This window comes from Lygodium microphyllum, chromosome 17 (assembly GCF_053477565.2).
Source record: "Lygodium microphyllum isolate KBCC chromosome 17, Lygodium_microphyllum_v1.1.10, whole genome shotgun sequence".
Classification (NCBI taxonomy): Eukaryota; Viridiplantae; Streptophyta; class Polypodiopsida; order Schizaeales; family Lygodiaceae; genus Lygodium; species Lygodium microphyllum.
In genome coordinates this window covers 81,566,206-81,584,989 of record NC_141151.1, presented here as the reverse complement: position 1 = coordinate 81,584,989, position 18,784 = coordinate 81,566,206, and the positions used below count along the sequence as shown (strand labels likewise).

The window sequence follows — 18,784 nt, the reverse complement described above, 5'->3', positions numbered from 1 at the left end:
TGGAGTGGAGGATCTTTGCCACTATTTGAGCAGATCTAGCTCTGATACCATGTCAAAAGATGATGCACCAGCGAGATAGTAGGGTTTGCGGGAAGGAACACGGAGTGAACTCAACAAACATTGAGAAGAGAAGAGAAGAGAGAAGAAACTCTGATGAATGGAATGAATGTGATACAAGGGAACAAGGGTGCTGTAGCACAAGGAAGATGACGAAGACAACCACGAACCACAAACCGCAATGTCCTCCTGAAGGGGTGTGAGGGTAGTGGAGAGGTTGGAGAGAAAAGGTGATGAATTGAATGAATCAGCTGTAAGGAATGAATGAGAGAGTGGCCTATAAATAGGCACAGTTAGTATAGGGTGGTGCCCCTTTTTGGGGCTGCAAACCCTAAACGCAAAATGCAGAAACACAAAATCGCAAACTGCGGGTGAAGGGTTTCTCAATAGGTTATTTATGACAGCAAGAGGCATTGGATAGTGAAGGAGATTGGAGTTGAATCTCAGTGTACTTCATTCAATCCTCATAGAAGCTAAAGAAATACCACAAGGGGGTGCCAGTTTTTGGGGCCAATCGACTGTCCAATGTCCAAGATTGATCGGTTAACAATTCGTCTATGTGAATTTTATGCTTGCTGTAATTAGTGTAAATTCAGGTCATTACGACCTTTGAGAAGAAGGGTTAGTTGTAGGCCTTCCTTTTTGGATAGGATGGTAAGTAACTTGATGTAATAGCAATTGCAACAAACTTAAATGTACAAATCTGAAATTAATACTTTACCATTTTATTATTGGATGCCAACACCAGATTGGCCCCAAAAATGGTGCCCACTGCCCCTTTAATATTTATTTAACTTATATTGCTTGAATTTGTAATGCATTGAGATGTAGGCTGATCTCTCTACAAATTTGGAGTCCTTGGGTTGTTACAAATGACCAACAATATCAGATTCAATTTGCCCCTTGAATCTAACACAATTTGGGAGAAATTGAACCAAGAACAATTGCATGTGGACCAACCTCAATGTGGATGTGGGCTTCCAATTTATGGGCATGCTTCCTTAGATGGTCGAGAAACCTTAATTATTGTATTAATCATGTTTAGTTACAACAAAGCAATATCGGATATTTTCAGATTTTGGGGGGAGAGAGAGAGAGAGAGAGAGAGAGAGAGAGAGAGAGAGAGAGAGAGAGAGAGCAGCTGGAGAGAGAATCTTTTGAATGGTAACTCTAATGGCAAATTTGATGGCACCAATAGCTTCAAAAAGGAGTAACACCTCAGCTCAACTACCGAACGAGGGAGAGAATCTTTTGAATGGTAGCTCTATTGGCAATTCTAAAGGCACTAACTTTTGTTGGGATAAAGGCCCGTTTGACCTCCGTGTATAGTGCTTACACACTATTCAATTGTACATGTGAATGCACCCTTATATGCCCTAAGTATAAATACATTTTATTCTTTGTGTACCAACACACTGTTGGTACACTCAAATCTAATTGCACTTTCACTCTCTCTCTTACTTGCTGTCACTCTCACTTTGTGAACTACTGCACATCCCTAGCTGAGCTCCAACAACTGGTATCAGAGCGCAGAGTGGACACTTCCTGAGACCAAAGCATCTCAAAGTTAGCTCGTGAACTGGTCGAACTCGTGGGCTCTCAGCTTAGGTGACACACATGTAGCTTGTGGCAAGTCCCAGCGTTCGATCAGCGTGGAGGCGCTTTCTGTGGCGACAGGGTGTGAAGACGCCGTCTGAAACTAGGCGACCTGATGACGTGCCCAACAGAGAACTAGCGTTCGTAGCATGCAGATGTGATAGCTGGAGTGTTGGAGTTCGTGGTGGGTAGGGCGTGATGGTCGACGAGGCATGTTGCTGATAGGCGACGGGGACTAGACATGCGCAGGATGGACGCCACCGGGTCGTTAGACGTGACCCGCTGCTTGATGGGTCAATGGACCTCCTCGTTTTTTAAATTAGAAATCGGTTTTTAAAAAAATAAAAAATCTCTCAAATTTCTGAATTCTTTTTCCCTTGCCTTGATAAGAGTTCGTGTGCGTGGAAGCACAGGTCTTAGAATCGTGCAAATTTGAGCCCAAAAATTTGGGGCTTTTCCTAGATTTGACCTCATCTATGATTGGCAGTGATATTTAGGTTAGAAATTGCAGACATTGCGTGTGGTGACCTCAATTAAATTCGGGATTTTGCCAAATTTGTTAGAATTTCACTCTTTTGAGTAAAATTTCTTGACATTGGATCCTGAAAAATTGGGGCTTTTCATGTATTGGTAAAATTTTGCTTAGCTAGGTCAGATTGGCTGACATTTATGCACTTTTGGACCTAAAAAATTGGGGCTTTGTGCAGAATTTGGTAAATTTCTGCATTTTTTGTCTGTGTGGTGGCTGGTTCATGTACAGACAACAGAGATTTATTACTGTTTGGGGAAGAACAATAGTGTGTTTACTAGTTTAGCTTGTGCTTCTACAGTCCAGGGCATTTACTCGTGTTCGTGATGAAATAGCTGCACTTCTTTCAGTTTAGACATCAAGAGTTTGATGGAAATCAAATGGTTTGATGGTCATGGCTTTGACCTTTGGAAAGACCGTATGCAGGGCATATTGTTCCTAAAGGATTGTGAGGATGCTTTGTAGGAAGATAAACTCGCACAAATGTTTGATGCAGATTGGGCCAGAGTAAACAAAAAGGCTGTGGCTTACATTAAGATGGGTGTCACTGATGACATCTTGACAGACATTAAGGGTTTAGATACATGTTATGCAATATGGGAGAAGCTGGAAACTACTTATGAGATCACCACACCTGTTAATCAGGTGCATTTAATGCGCAAGTTGGTGAATATGCGACTAGATGAGTCAAAGCCTGCAGTTGAGCACTTGAGTGCATTTACAGGTATTTTAAATCAGCTCAAGGATGCAAATTTGGATTTTGATAAGTTGAGGGCGATCTTTTGATCATGACACTACCTGACTCTTGGGAGACCTTGGTGGTTTCTCTCAGCAATAACCCCGATCTCGGTGAGGGGTTTAATCTTGAATGAAGAAATTAGACGTATGTCTAGTGGAGAAGGCAACAACTCAGCTTATAATGTAAGAGGCAGGGCTGAAAAGAAAAATGAAAATGCAGGACAGAGAAACAAAAGCAAGAGCAAAGGAAAAGAAAATAATGACATTACTTGCTAGCACTATGGTCGGAAGGGCCACAAGAAGCCTGATTGTAGATATTATAAAAAGGAACAAGAGAGAAAGAAGAATGTAGGAGAGAGAAAGAAGAAGGAAGATAAGATAGATGCATCTGAAGCAGCCAAAGGCAAGGAAAAGGCCAATGTGGCCTCCAGTGTGGTCATAGAGGAGCTTTCGGATACAGAGGCTGCTGTATTATGTGCAGTTGATTATGATGCCCTTGTATGTCACATGCAGGATATGCAGATTACCAAGACTGATGTGATTGATGCACTTTTGTCAGTTGATGATGGTGTCATTCGGACTTGGATTGTAGACTCTGGTGCCTCTTTCCATGTAACTCCTTGCTGCTTGGAGTGTTTTGCTATGTTCAATGCAGGCAGTTATGAAAAGGTGTATCTTGGAAATAACCATGCTTGTAGCATTGATGGGATTGACACTGTATACTTGTCTTTAGAGAATGGGCAAGAGCTTGTATTGAAAGATGTTAGATATGTGCTTGGCATTAAAAAGAGTTTACTATTTGTTGGTCAGCTTGACTTGCATGGTTACACTACATTGTTTGGTGGTGGTTTGTGGAAAGTGAAAAAGGGTTCCATGTTGATTGCAGAAGGAACCAAGAAGCTTTGAATGGCAAGTTTTTTGCAGTTGCTGAAATTGGCAGTCACTTGGAATTATGGCATAAGAGATTAGGCCATATGAGCCAGAAAGGACTTGATGTCCTTACCTCTTTGAAGAGGATTGATGGAAAAGGATCTAAACTTGACTTTTGTATGAGTGTCAGTTTGGAAAGCAAATAAAAAATTTCTTTTACTGTGGTGTCTCTCATAAGTTCAATGTCTTGGACTTGGTGCATTCTGATGTATGTAGTATGCTCTTGAAATCGTTGGGTGGTACTACATATTTTATCTCCTTTATTGATGATTGTTCCAAAAAGATATGGTATACCTGTTGAAAAAGAAAAGTGAAGTGTTTGCTGTTTTTAAAACTTTTCATGCATTTGTGACTACTCAGACAGGTAGAAAGCTGAAATGCCTGAGAACTGATAATGGGGGTGAGTTCACATCTATTGAATTCAAGCCCTTTTGTGACTTGCATGGAATTAAGAGGGAGCTTATATCTTCTTACAACCCTTCTTCAAATGGGGTGGTTGAAAGATATAATAGGACTTTATGTGAAAGAGTGCGGTGCATGCTGTCCACTGCTAATCTCCCTCATGAATTTTGGGGAGAGGCACTCAAAACTGTGGTTCACATTTGCAATCGCTCTCCAAACAGGTCCTTAAATAATGGCATCCCTGAGGAGGTTTGGTCTGGCAAATCGGCCTTATATACCATTTATGCATATTTGGCTGTGATGCTTTTGTGCATGTTAGAGATGAGCTGAGGAACAAACTTGACCCAAAATCCACCAAAGGCATTTTCATGGGCTATGCTGATGAGGGTGAATTTGGCTACAGAGTGTGGTTACCTCAATCCAAGAAAATTATTTGCAGCCGTAATGTTGTGTTTAATGAGGCAAAATTGCTGAAATGTACTTTAGCCTCTAATGAAAATATGAAAAAGATCAAATTTCAGAATTTGCAGCCACCTATTACCTCAGAAAATGAGCCTCATGGTGCTGTACCACAGGCTAAAACTGATGATCAACCGGTTATTTTTGAGCCAGATGATGATGGACAGCAAATAGGAGCACAAGGAGGTCATGGACAGCAACATAGACTTGTTGATTTTGAAAATAAAGGTGCTGTACAGCATGAACAACATGCTGAAAATGGCTTACAGCAGCCAATAAATGCTGAAAATAACACACCTCCAGATGTAGACCCAATTCTTGAAAATGTTGATCATTGGGTACTCAGGTCTACACGCATAAGAAGGAAACCACATAGGTTTGACCCCTCATTGCATTATGTGATACTTATAGATGAGGGTGAGCCTTTTATATACAAAGAGGCCAAGTCATGTGAATTCAGCAGTAAGTGGGAGCTAGCTATGCAGGAAGAGTATAAATCTCTATATGCAAATGATACTTGGGATCTTGTGTCGTTGCCCAAAGGAAGGAAGCATCTTCCAAACAAATGGGTTTACAAAGTAAAGACAATTGATGGGAAACCCAAGTACAAGGCAAGATTGGTTGTTAAAGGGTATGCACAGAAGGAAGGGATTGACTTCCAAGAAATCTTCTCACTTGTTGTGAAGATGACCACTTTACGTGTGCTTTTTGCTCTCACTTCTATATTGGACTTAGAGCTGTACCAAATGGATGTAAAAACAGCTTTTCTGCATGGTGACATTGATGAGGAAATTTACATGAAACAGCCCGAGGGCTTTCTAGTTCCTGGAAAAGAGCAGATGGTGTGTAAACTAAAATGCAGCCTGTATGGATTGAAGCAAGCACCACGACATTGGTACAAAAAGTTTGACACTTTTATGCTATCTCATGGGTTTACATGCAGCCATGCAGATCATTGTTTGTACATGCAAAAGGATACAGATGGTAGTCCCATCATGCTTGTTTTGTATGTGGATGATATGTTGCCAGCTAGGAAAAGAAAGACTAGCTTGGATGCTCTAAAAAATCAGCTGAAATCAGCCTTCTCCATGAAAGATTTGGGGAATGCAAAGCATATTTTGGGCATGAGGATTCGCAGAGATAGAATGCAGAAATTGTTATTTTTATCTCAAGAAAAGTACATTGAAAAGGTATTGGATAGATTTAACATGGCTGAAGCTAAGCCTTTTGGGGTACCCTTACCTCCTTATCTTAAGCTTAGTAAAGCCAATAGCCCAAAAGATGACGTGGAAGCAAATGCTATGAAGGGAGTCCCTTATGCATCAGCTTGTGGCTCTCTTATGTATGCTATGGTTGCTACTAGTCCAGACATTGCTCATGCAGTGGGAGTTGTTAGTAGGTTTATGTCAAATCCTAGCAAAACACATTGGGAGGCTGTCAAGTGTGTTCTTTGATACCTAAAGGATACACAAAGAAAATATATTTGCTATGGGCAGGGTGCACTTAGTTTGCAGGGTTATTGTGATGCAGACATGGCAGTGACTTGGACACTTGTAGGTCTACCAGTGTGCATGTCTTTATAGTTGTTGGTGGGGCAGCTATTTCTTGGTGTTCTAGGTTGCAAAACATCGTCGCAGTGAGTACTACTGTAGCTGAATACATATCAGCTACTTAAGCTTCTAAGGAAGCTATATGTAAGCAGACCTACAAAGGATCTTGGCATGTCTATGGGCACTGCAATTTTGGGATGTGATATCCATAGTGCTGTGTATCTGGCTAAGAATGCCATGTATCATTCACGCACAAAGCATATAGATGTGCGATATCACTTTATCAGATAGATTCTGGAAGATGGTCTAATCACATTGACCAAGATTAAAACACAGGATAACCTTGCAGATGTTCTCACTAAAAGTCTAAGCAAAGCTCAGCATGAGCATTGCATACGACTAGTGGGAGTTGGTTAGAGGTTCACTTTGGACCTTTAAGTGGGAGGCTCTTGGGATAAAGTCCTGTTTGACCTCCGTGTATAGTGCTCACACACTATTCAGTTGTACATATGAATGCACCCTTATATGCCCCAAGTATAAGTACATTTTATTCTTATCGTACTTTCATTCTCCCACTCACTTGGCGTGACTCTCACTCCTCGAACTGCTGCACATCCCCAGCTGAGCTCCAACAACTTCTTCGAAAGAAGGTAAAACCTCAGCGCGGCTGCTGAATCCTCCTCTTCTATTGCTCTCTCTCACTAAGGTGCATGGGCAGTTCTCTCTCTTTTGCCAAGTGGCAGTGTGGCATGCATTCCAATGTAATCTCAACCTCTAGACTCTAATTTCCAATCATTACTATTTGTGGAATTTAAAATTTCTCATCATCTATCCATAAATTGGCCACTGTCCATCCACAATTAATGTGCTGAGCCCTTTGAAGTTGAAAGTTTATCCAACTTTCATTAACCTTAGTCTAGACATTAAGTGTAGGGTTGCATTCTGTGCTCATTTGGAACGTTTAATACAGTACAGTTGTACTGTACGGTTCTATACAAGATCCATGTGTTCAAACTGCACCGAGAAGGTGACCGTTGTTTGCATGCAGAATTCGACCATTGGTGCTACTTTTTGATTGTCTTTTGGGACTGTTTGGAGTTTGAAGTTTGAACTTCACTTTTTCTTTCACACTCCTCTGTCCTTCATGAATCATACTTCCTCTCCTCTTCTCCTTCACCTCAAGGCTCAGCCCTTATAAAAGGGCAGCCCCCTCCCCCCTATCTCACCGCACAAATCAGTTTGCAGCGTACTCATCTTCTTTAATCTTCTTCAAGCCACCACCTTTTCAAGCGCACCCCCCCGCTCTCTCTCTCTCTCTCTCTCTCTCTCTCTCTCTCCCTCTTCCTTTCCCTTCTCTCCCTCCCTCCCTCTTCCTTTCCCTTCTCTCTTCCAAGTTTCTCCTATCCCTATCTTTAGGGAACTCTACATGGAGCTTGAGGAGATTGATCATCAAGTCTTACACATCCAACAGGGCCGTCGAGTTGTTACTCGAGTTGTGAGTACCGAGACCAGCATTGCACCACCCATCAAGACCTATGTGAGGCTCGGCTTGGGGAGTTCCTCTTGTGCACATGTAGTTGTTGCAGTCTAAAGAGGATGCTCTAGTTAGAGAGTCTGAGTACGATGACGACGTGAAGGTCATTAGTGATGGGGACTTGAGTGAGGTGTCTGAGGCCTCTTCTAGTGAGCGCGACTCTCCACCTTCCAATGTATCCTGGCCTTATCAGGAGTCCTCATGAGTGATGAGCCATTTTATATTTTTTCATTTAGTCTTTTTATGAGCATTGAGTGATAGGCTATAGCATCTACCATGGCAAATGCCATTTTGTATCTTTTTCTCTATTTCAATCGAACATGTTATGGTTTACTGACTCTAGTTTTAAGTTTTGAGTCTTATATGGCCTTGCAATTGTTGTCTAAACTCAAATCCATGGAAACTTTGTGCTTTCCATGATCTATCTTTAAGTCGCACAGTTTATATGTGGGTAGGCTGATTTTATATATACTTTTATATGTATTTTTAAATGAACGTAAGAAACAAGGTACGCACATATTTGCGTACTGAACGTATCGTACTAAACGTACGAAACCACCTTGGTTAAGTGTTTAATTTTTCCTAGCCTAAATGACCCACTAGTCATTTCTAAGGGCCCATTTAGTGCCTAAGTTCAAGATCGTCACAATGCACCCACTAGTACCTGTCCAATATAACTAGTAACAACTTTTGCTAGTGTCCCCATTGCCCAACTTGGGTTTTGAACTGTCAGTGTGCCCAAAATAACTTGCACTTTACATGTGCACAACTTAACTATGCGAAAGCCATGCAATAAGTGACAAAATGTATGGCCACCTAGGGCCACAGGTATGGTTGTATCTGTGAGATTTTCTGTATATGAGCACTAACCTTTATTTCATTATTCTTGTCTTGAGATGCTAAGTGTTTATAGTGGCTTTGGAGTTTTTGTTTGGTGGTTGGGTGGTGCTCTATATTCTTTACATTTTCAGCTTCAAAATGGTCAAGCTGGGGACATGTAGCTATTAATGAAAACGTTAAAAGAGCAAATTACTCTTCAAGTTTTCTAAGCCTAGTAAGGTTTTTAAAGAATTTTAAGAGGGAGTGCACATGCGGTTTGAGAAAGCTGATATATTGCATTAAAAAAAAAGTACACCTATCATCTCAGTATTCTTTGTTGTTACAAAATAGGGTTTTACCTGACATAATATGTTTAGGGTTTATTTATAGAGACACTGCACAATTTGACGACTTGCCAAATTAGTTAAATTACTTAAAGCTGCAACTATGACAGCTCTCCTTTTTGGTAAAATCTGTTATTGTAAAGAATAGAGATGCAGAAAGAAGCTACCACAGAGCAAAGAAGAGATGGTGATGTGAAGGGCAATAAAATGAATGTGTGTTGATGAGATGGTGATGTGAAGGTGTGTTGATGAGATGGCGATGTGATGGGCAATAAATTGAATGTGTGTTGATGAGATGACCAGGTAGATTCTACTTTGATACGATTGTTAGTCCTTGATTATTAAGTGGAATTCAAAAGTGCACACACGCAACATAAGAAGCAAGAACATAGATAAAGTGACGGGGAAGAGATAATTGGAATGATAGCTTGTATTAGGAAAAGTGTTGAATGGATGAAAAACAACTACATCTCTAAGGTACCACATTACCACAGTAAGAGAGCTGTTATACGAGGAGAGCATGTTTGCATTGGAACAACTACAAGAGAAACAGGCGGGTGTAACATGCACAAGCCTTTAAGAACATAAATATGAATGATGTAGAATATAAGAATGATCTGGAGTAACACAAAACATCTTTGGAAACCAAAATGTGGGTGATTAAAACATTTAACAAATTTCTTACAAAAGACAAAAACAAGAAATGATGTTTTTTTGGAAGAGTTTTCTTCTACATTTTGCTTCTAGGATTTAGTAATGTCCATTTTGCATCTTTACTTGGCTTGTTACTTGGTAAAGCTTGTAGGGCTACATGGTTGACAGGTTGATATTGATGTGTCATGATTGATAGATAGATTACCCTCATGAACTTTATTCCTCAATGCGATATAGTGATATATGATTTAAAGTAAGTGCTTTATAAGTCAAGTTCAAATGCACTTTCCATGTCCTCATTGAAAATCTATAGGCAGCAAAAGGCTAACTATGCTTACACGCATTTTACATAGTTATCATGTGCTGTATAAGGCTTATTTCTTGTTGTTACTTTACTTAAATGAAACCCTCTTTGTGTATCGGACCATCTATTTTTGAAACTCCTGGCTGCATTTTCTGAAACTCCTAGCTAATTGTAGGAGTATTTCTCAACTTTATGCCATTTTGAGTTCTGCCTTCATGTTCTGAAGGTTAGTTTTCAGGAATAATTTGTGATTCCATAATCCAAGATTAAAGATTGTATATTGAGTCAATATTTGTTTGTTCCCAGACGTGGTTAGTGACAACAGGACTGTTCTTGTAGCTTTTGCTATATATCTCACATTTCTTGCATAGTGTTATTTAAAAAAAAGAGAGGAAGAAAGAGTCCACTTTTGTAGGGGATGCTTTTTTTTGGGGGGGACCTTTCATATCTCTTAATTATCATGGCAGATATGGGGAGTGTTGCCTTTGTTTTTAATCTGTTGAAGGCACTAATGTGAGATATATGGCATTTTACTAAACTTCCTGATTCTTTAAACAGATTTATGCAACAATCTCTCCCATTGTACACCTTGTCAATGTTGGTAATGAAAGTGGAGTGGAGTCTCTTGCAAATATTACGGTATGTTTTTTGGTTTAACTCTTGTTTATGAAGTTCCAAAGTGAGAGAGGGAGGGAGGAAGGAGCACACACTATTCTAGAGACAAAAGGCTGAGGCAAAGCGTGATTGTAGGTGCATCATTTTAGATGATAGTCTACAGTGGTATAGGTGTTGGTTTGGTGTCAATTTGCATTTCTGCAGTAAGTTGTAGAATCCATTAGAAAAAGTATAAGCCTAAACTGAAGTGCCCCAATTTTATAACTAAATTTTCTCTCCAGTTGTGCTGGTCAGAAGTCTGGATCCATTTTATTTTCTTTGATATCTCAGTCCCTATCATAATCCACAGATCTTGCTTTTAGGCTGATAATCTGTATCAGTCACCAATGTACAGGGATTTGCATTGAGTAGCCACACATTTTTAATATGTTTCTACTTATGCCAACTCTCATTGCCAGCTACCATGCATTGTCAGCACCTTCTTACTTCAGCCAGCTCTCATGTACAGCTACTATGAATTTTCAGTATCTTCCTACTTCAGCCAGGTCAGGGTTTGTGACTGCAGCAGCTTCTTGTGACTGGTTTTCAGTCAGTTCTGGCAGTTCACAACATGTTGGAACAAGTTGGAGCCTTCATGAAGCGGTTTATGCCTTGATTGAGTCACTTTGTGCCCTATTTTGATTATTTATGCCTATTTCATCATTTTGTCCATTTTTGAAGCAGTCCAGGAGTCAGGACAGTGGCAACAGTTGACAGGTGGTTGGTGATATCATATCTTGGAGAGATTAGATGCATTTATGGCATTGTTTGGGATGCGGGCAAGTAGTTACCATTGGATTTATTTATCCTCATGTGTGAACACACATTATTGTGTATAAAAGTGCGTGTTTAGGTGTGAATAACCTTTTACACCACTTAGCAATAAATAAGGGTCAAAATCACTTGTACTTTGATCCCACTTATATCTCACTTATCATTACCAATCTATCTTTCAGTTTGTGTGTACTTGCAAGAGTTCTCTCTCTCTCACCTCCATGGAGTTCCATCCATTGTAACCTGCTGGACACATGTGAGCCCCATACCCAATAGTGGTATGGCGTGGGTTTGACTTACACTTCGCCCATGGCTGCCCAATCTTTTGCTGGTTCTCTTCATGTGCCCATCTTGTATGTTCACCATGTTTGCCCACCATTGCTGAAGAAGAAGAGCAGCAAAATAGAAGTAGAAGAAGCTTAAGGGACAGGAGGCACTATCATGGCCATCGCCACATTGCTTGTGCTGCCACCGCCTCAAGAAGAAGAAGAAGAAGAAGAAGAAGAAGAAGAAGGAGAAGATCGTAGTAGCACTAGTCTTTTGCCCTGAATGCTGCCGTATAGAGCTCTATTTGTTCTCATCTAGGTTCTAGCCTAAACTGCCACCATCTGAAACCAGCCTTCCTCTTCGGATAGGGTGGTAAAAGGTGATCAAGTACTTAATTACAACAATTAATAAGTGAGTATAAACTGAAATGCACACATTACCTTAACAATCTTGGACAATAGACACTTGGTTGGCCCTAAAACTGATGTCCCTTTTGGTATCTCTTTAACTTTGATTGCTAATGGACAGTATGCAAGTTGAGATTCCACAATCTTCTTTGCTGATCCACAAGTCCCTTGTTGTCATAACAATCAACAAGCAATTCGGGCCATTTTCCCTTTGACTTTTTACCCAGGACTTGCACAATTGGAACCACAAACTGGCCAAATGCTGCCCCAATTTACAATGAATGGGATGCACTAAATTTCTTGACAACTATACAAAATTCAGGTGCCGAATTCAATGTACGCTACCTTCTCCTATTGGCATGGGATGGCATCTAAATTTCTTGACAAGTACACAAATTTCAAGTACTGAATTTAGTGTACGATGCCTTATTCCATTAGCATGTGTCTCAAGGTGGCTGTCAAACTCTAATTTTTGTAGAAATTTAGGGTTTATAGCAGAAATCCTCTTGTTGTCCACCAACTATGGCTAAGATATGCTCCAAATGGTTGAGAGATGCTGAGATCTTTGAGAAATTATTGAAGAAGATGAGAGAGAAATTTGATTTTCTTTGCAAGAAAACCCTAAAATCTTGTAGCTGCGTGCTCAAGCTTGCATTTAATGCAATAACATACTGTTGGGTACCTCCAAAATGCTGTCACCTGATCAACAATGTTGTTGCCAGCCCTTGGAAAGTGTCACCCTCTTGTTCCATGCCTTTTCTGCTCCTAGATAGTCGTCTTCTACAACAAATTGCTCTTATCTGATTAGAAAATGGACCAACAGCTCCCTTCTCTCCCTCCCAAGCTGTAAACTAACTGAATGGTTGAGACCCAGTTCCCAATAATGTTTTCTTAGTTTGCATGGGCATTTTTGCTAAGTGGCAGTCTTTTAAATCCATTTTTCAGCATTATCCAGCCATTTAATTAATTTTAAGAATTAAATCATCCTGAAAATTAATTTCAGCCCTTTTGATCTTGCCCAAAATTAAATGTGTTCGTTCAAAATTAAATTTGCTAGGCCATTTAGAACCTAGAGTGGTCTCCGACCTCTATTGATCCTTAGACTTGCATTAATTAATTAATTAATGCTAGTCTTTAGTGTCACCACTGACACTTATTGGCGAAACAACTGTGCTAGGGTTAAATCTGACCCCCAAAGCCCAGCTGGCATAACTTATCACAACTTTTGCATCTGACATCCATTGCATTCTCGGGGTCCTTGGCTTGTTACTATGGAATAACAACCATGTGCATCACATGTGCTAAACAACCTTGCAAATTTAATCAATAACTTAATCAAATGTTATCGACAAGATTAAAGCATCTTAAAATTTCACGTCTCCGTGATAGACCTACCCCTAGAAATCCATGCAATTGTCCTTGGTTGCACTATATTGTGCCAAAGGAAAAACATACAACATTGTAATTTCCAGAAGGCATCACAGTCACAACATTGGCCATTGTTGTCTAACCTTGCCATATGCCTCAAATTTTTTGAAAATTTCCAACTAGCATAAACATGATATAAATTTGAAATACAATCTAGAATTGTTGCTAGAAACCCATTGGATGCATCCATAACTCATGTTTCTCAATTGTTCTGACTCCACAACTATAGTAAAGCATATTCTTATCATAAACCATGGCTGAAATTGTCAATGGCATTTAGTAACATGCTGTTTTCCATGGAGCCAGCTGTAAACCATTGAAAACTGAGCATAATCTGATCATTTGCTGATCTGAGAATTGATCATAAACTTCTCCAAATGTGACTCCAAATTGATCACAAACTGATTGCAAAAACTGATCAACAATTGATGCAAAACTGACCCCAAAAGTGACTATAAACGGTTCTCAAAGCGATCAACAAGTGTGCTAAAATTGATCATAACTTGATCTTAAAATTGAGGCAAAAACTGATGCCCAATTGATCATGAACTGATCCAAAACTGATGAAAAGTGTAGTTTCAAAGCCATGGTAACAACCGTACTCATTTGTATACATCTCATAGTGACTAGTACAGTGAGTAGTGACCCATGGCAAACATATTGTCAGCATAGTACCTTGGATGTATGCTGAATAGATCTAAGATCCACTATATAGAAGAGATGTCCACAAATGGAGGAGTCCTACCTTCCTCTTGAGCATCAGGTAATACCCTGAATCGATGGTCTATTGAACTTGAGTGAGTCTAAACTGAAGTTGGCTCTAACTAAAAGGGGTCTAGGTAAAGTTGCAACAGTTGAGAATGGTGTGCCAAGTCATTCTCTTTCATCCATTTTGCATCCATTGATGAATAGTTTTGAAAGTTCACCAAATATCTCCAAGAAATTTCATCTCTAACCTTTCTTTCCTTATGTGCCAATATTTGCTTAGGTACCAAAATCTCATCCATCTCCTCAACCTCAGGTTGAATTTTAGCAGACATATCCTTTGGCACATCACCACGAAAAGGCCTCAACTAAGTGATAGCCTTTATTTTCTTTCTCACTTGAATAGCATATTTGCTAAATGTGCAAATGATAGTCCATATCCTATCATTTCTTGTAGGTGTTCCAAAAAGCTAAAAGTAAAAGTCCATTGCAACGCTCTTCCAAGGCCTATCTAGAATAGGCAAAGGCTGCGATAAGCCCGATATCTTTTGCCTATCATGTTTTACCTTTTGATATACAATGCATGTCCTGATACATTGCTCTACATTATGGCTCAAAGCTAGTCAATAAAAGAAATGCTCCATTGCCTTGATTGTGGCATCAATACTTTAGTGTCCTGCATACGGAGGAGCATGACTGTTAGTGAGAACTCTAGGCCTCAACTGCTTCATGACACATAGTCGTCAATGCATCATAAAAAATCCCTCTCTTAACACAAAGTGCTCATGCCTTGCACAACTAATCATAAACATTAGGAAAGTTTGAATCAGCAATAAATGCTCTTTCATGGATCTAACTCAGTGTAATAAACCATGTTGATTGCTGAAATTTGGGACTTACATTATAGTGTATCAGCCACAACATTTTTTTAAACCACGAATATATATAATCTGAAAATGAAACATAGAGAGAGAATTTGCCTATCTCATATGCTTCTTTGACAACTTTGTCTGCGTCAGAAAGTACCTCAAAGTTTGATGATCTGTTTGCACTTAAAATCAATCCCCAATAAATAATGTTTCCAGAAATTACATCCAAGAGCTCTTTCTCATAGACTTGAAAATTCTTCTCTACATCATGGAGAATTCGACTCTCATAAGCCACAACATGGCCATCTTGCATGAGAACAGTTCCAATGTTGTCACCACAAGCATCACAGAACCAAAATGTCTTTCTGAGATCGAGCAACATAAACACAGGATTTGAAGTCATGTTATCCTTCAACGTTTGAAATGCTGAAATTTCCACTGTGGTCCATCTAAATAGCACATCCTTCTTTTGCAAGGCATACAACGGAGATTCAATTTTGGCAAACCCACGTACATACTTCCTGTTGTAAGAACATGGATCCAGGAAGCTGCGGATCTCATACACATTTTCCAAAGGTGGCCATGATCATATTGCCTTAACCTTTGCAGGGTCCATGTGAATACCATCAGCTGATACAATATGCCTCAAAAAGTGGATTTCATACAAAAAAATTTCACTTTTCTTGTCATCGATAACCAGTCTATGATCTCGTAGTTCATTGAACACAATGCCCAAGTGTCTTCTATGCTTTGTCTCATTCTTTGAATAGACAATCATGCCATCAAAGAAAGTTCTCATAAATCCTCTATTGTGGCCTAAAAATGAAATCCAGCATTTGGTTGAAAGAGGCAAGTGCATTCGTAAGCCCAAAAGGCGTGACAAGAAACTCATGTACCCAAAAGATGTTCTGAAAGCTGTCTTAGATGCATCCTCCGGTCTAATGCGTATCTAATGATACCCACTTTTCAAATCTATACAACTGAATATGGTTGCCCCTTGCAATTTATCCATAAAATCATTGATTAGAGGAATCAGAAAGTGATTCTTTATCATGATCTTGTTTAAAGCATGATAATCAATGTATATATGCTATGAACCATCCTTTTTCTACACGAAAAGCATTGGAGAACAAAAAGGAGATGAGCTAGGCTAAATCAATCCTTTTTCTAATAGCTCATTCACCTGACTCATAATCTCCTCTTATTGGGCTGCACTAACTCTGTTGGGTGGCTTATTAGGTGGACTATTTCTAGGATTAAGATCTATGCCACAATCTTCAGGCCGTTTAGGTGGTAGCTGCCCTAGAAGTGACAGAGAGAAGCAATCTGTATATATTTTCAGAAATGACATGTGATCCATCTCTAACTTAGACATGTTCTCAACATTCTTACTATCATCTTTATCCTTAGTAAAAACCAAGTACGCTAAAAGATGGTTTTTCATTACTTTAGAAACGATAGTTGCAGATACAATAGGAATAGACTCACCTTTCGATTTTACATCAAGTGCAAGTGTCTTTCCCTTGTGCTGAATAGTAATCTCTTTTGTACGAGAATCAATCACTGCATGTATATGGTGATACCATGGCATTCCAAGCAATATATCATAACCTTCAAGTGGAGCAACGAAGAACTCTTCGCTGTCCGCATATCCTTGTATATGCAACTGAAGCTTTCCAATGAGTGGTGTGACAGGTTCTACATGGCCTTTACATGCCATTTCAACTTCCCCCATGGGTCCCATCTTATCCTCTTTGATGCCTAGGCAGGTTGCTATGTCAACAGAGATGAAGTTGGCTCATGCTCTATTATCAAAGAAAATCAATGTATGCTGATCCCTAATTTTGGCCCATGATCTGCACAACTCAGTAGCATCATCATTGGACTGATCACTAACAACATTGGGCACCAATCCCATTGATGTTTTGGGCTTCTTTTCCTTAAAATCTCCTCGATTTTCTAAGTTTCTAGCTTACTGTCTATTGGGACAGCCGCTTGCAATGTGACTCTCCTGTTCACAAACGAAGCATTTATTTGCAGCCATCAATTTCCTACGTTGGGCCAATGTTTTCGAGCCCTTTCTTTTTTGTTTTGGCCTCTTTTCAGGCTGATTTTCGGATCTGCCCCTTTTCTCAGCCTTGAACGACTTTTTATTTGGCTTCTCCTACTCTCTAGGAAGCTCGATTCTTTCTAACTCAGCAAAGCATTTGCTGTAGTAGTAGTCTCTATGAGCTGAAACATGTTAGACACAATGGATTTAATGCAAAAATCCATGATCCCTTTACGTTGTCCACAAATATATTTTTCCACTTACTCATGAAGGAGTATGGGGCAATAAGATGTGACGAGCAACAATGCATCCCAAAACTTCTTATTGTATTGCTCCAATTTCTTGACTTCCTCAGCATCCAACGTGTTTGAAGTTGTCATGATGTCCATCTCAAAGGTATTGTCAACCAAATCATTGCAAACATTTTCTTGAATTGTACCCATATTGACGGTGCTCTACCTTGCATCAAAAGAGTGGATCACCATTGCAATGCATTCCCCTTCAAGAAAGTGGTTGCCTTTCGAATCTTTGAGGACTCCGTGAAGTTTCCCTTTGAGAAATAGACTGTTTCAAACTGTTGAATGAAAGTTGAAGCTTTCAACTTATCGTGCACAATTGAAGGACTCAAACTTCATTGCTTTTCCACCCTTATCATAGTCTTTTGCTGCTCCTTTGGGTGTCAAGATAACAAGGGTGCATTCACTGAATTGACATCAAAACCAACACCAAACGATTTGCATGACCATCACTTATTCCTTGAGCCCCATAAGCATTAAGGGGTGTAGATGCATTACCAAACATGCTACTTTGTGTCCTAGGCATCAAGCCAATGCTGCCATACATAGGGTTTTGTATATTTCTAGTCATACCCGAATACATTGGGCCTTGCACATCATGCATTGGCTATTGCATACCATAGGGGTTTGTGCCATACATTCATGTATGTGGATTTGCTGCTATCCTCATCTGATTCTTGAATTGGTTGTTAAATTTCTCTTCACTTTGCTGGTTATCAGCCTCATTATGTCTTGAAGGCTCTGAATCTTGCCCAACATCAACATTTTCAGCTTGCTGTCCATGGTCTGAGCCTTGTCCAAGATCATGTATTGGATTTCGTTTTTTCCCATGCGAGTGCTCATACTGTGAGGCATCATCACTGCTTGATTTGCCCCAAAATTGGCGCCCCTTTCGGTACTTGTAACCAGCCTTCCTTCTTTGAGAGGGTGGTAATTCCCTGATTAAGCACTTAATTACAATAATCAACAAATGAACATAACTTGAAATGCGTAAAATACCTTAATAATCTCAGACATTTGACACCCTATTGGCCCCAAAATTGATGCCCCTTTCGGTATTTCTTTAACTTGATTGCTAATGGCATGAGTACAAGTTGAGATTTACAATTTCCTTTGCTGTTCCAAAAGCCCATGTGGTGTACCAACAATCAACAATCAATTTGAGCCAATTGCCCCTTGATTTTTCATCCAAAAATTGCACAAATGGAACCACCAATTGGCCAAATGCTACTCCAATTTACAATGAGTGGGCTGGCATTTGATTCCTTGACAATTACTCAAATTTCAGGTGCTGAATTCGGTATACGATGCCTTCACCAATTGGCACACGTCTGGAGGTGGCTGTCAAATCCTATTTTTTGTAGAAATTTAGGGTTTACAGTTTTCTTGGCAACCACAGTGGTTGGCCATAGCCACTC

The 18,784-nt window shown here is 39.8% G+C and overlaps 1 protein-coding gene across 7 annotated transcripts in view; it reads left to right on the top strand.

The window, feature by feature from the left end:
• LOC148022094 (transducin family protein / WD-40 repeat family protein) overlaps positions 1 to 18,784 on the top strand; it is a 135,171-nt gene that overhangs the window by 28,021 nt on the left and 88,366 nt on the right. For all 7 annotated transcript variants that reach the window (XM_087697723.1, XM_087697719.1, XM_087697722.1 and 4 more), the window contains one exon: positions 10,475 to 10,555. In XM_087697723.1, coding sequence (XP_087553849.1) covers positions 10,475 to 10,555 — 81 coding nt within the window. The remainder of the gene's footprint in view (positions 1 to 10,474; positions 10,556 to 18,784) is intronic.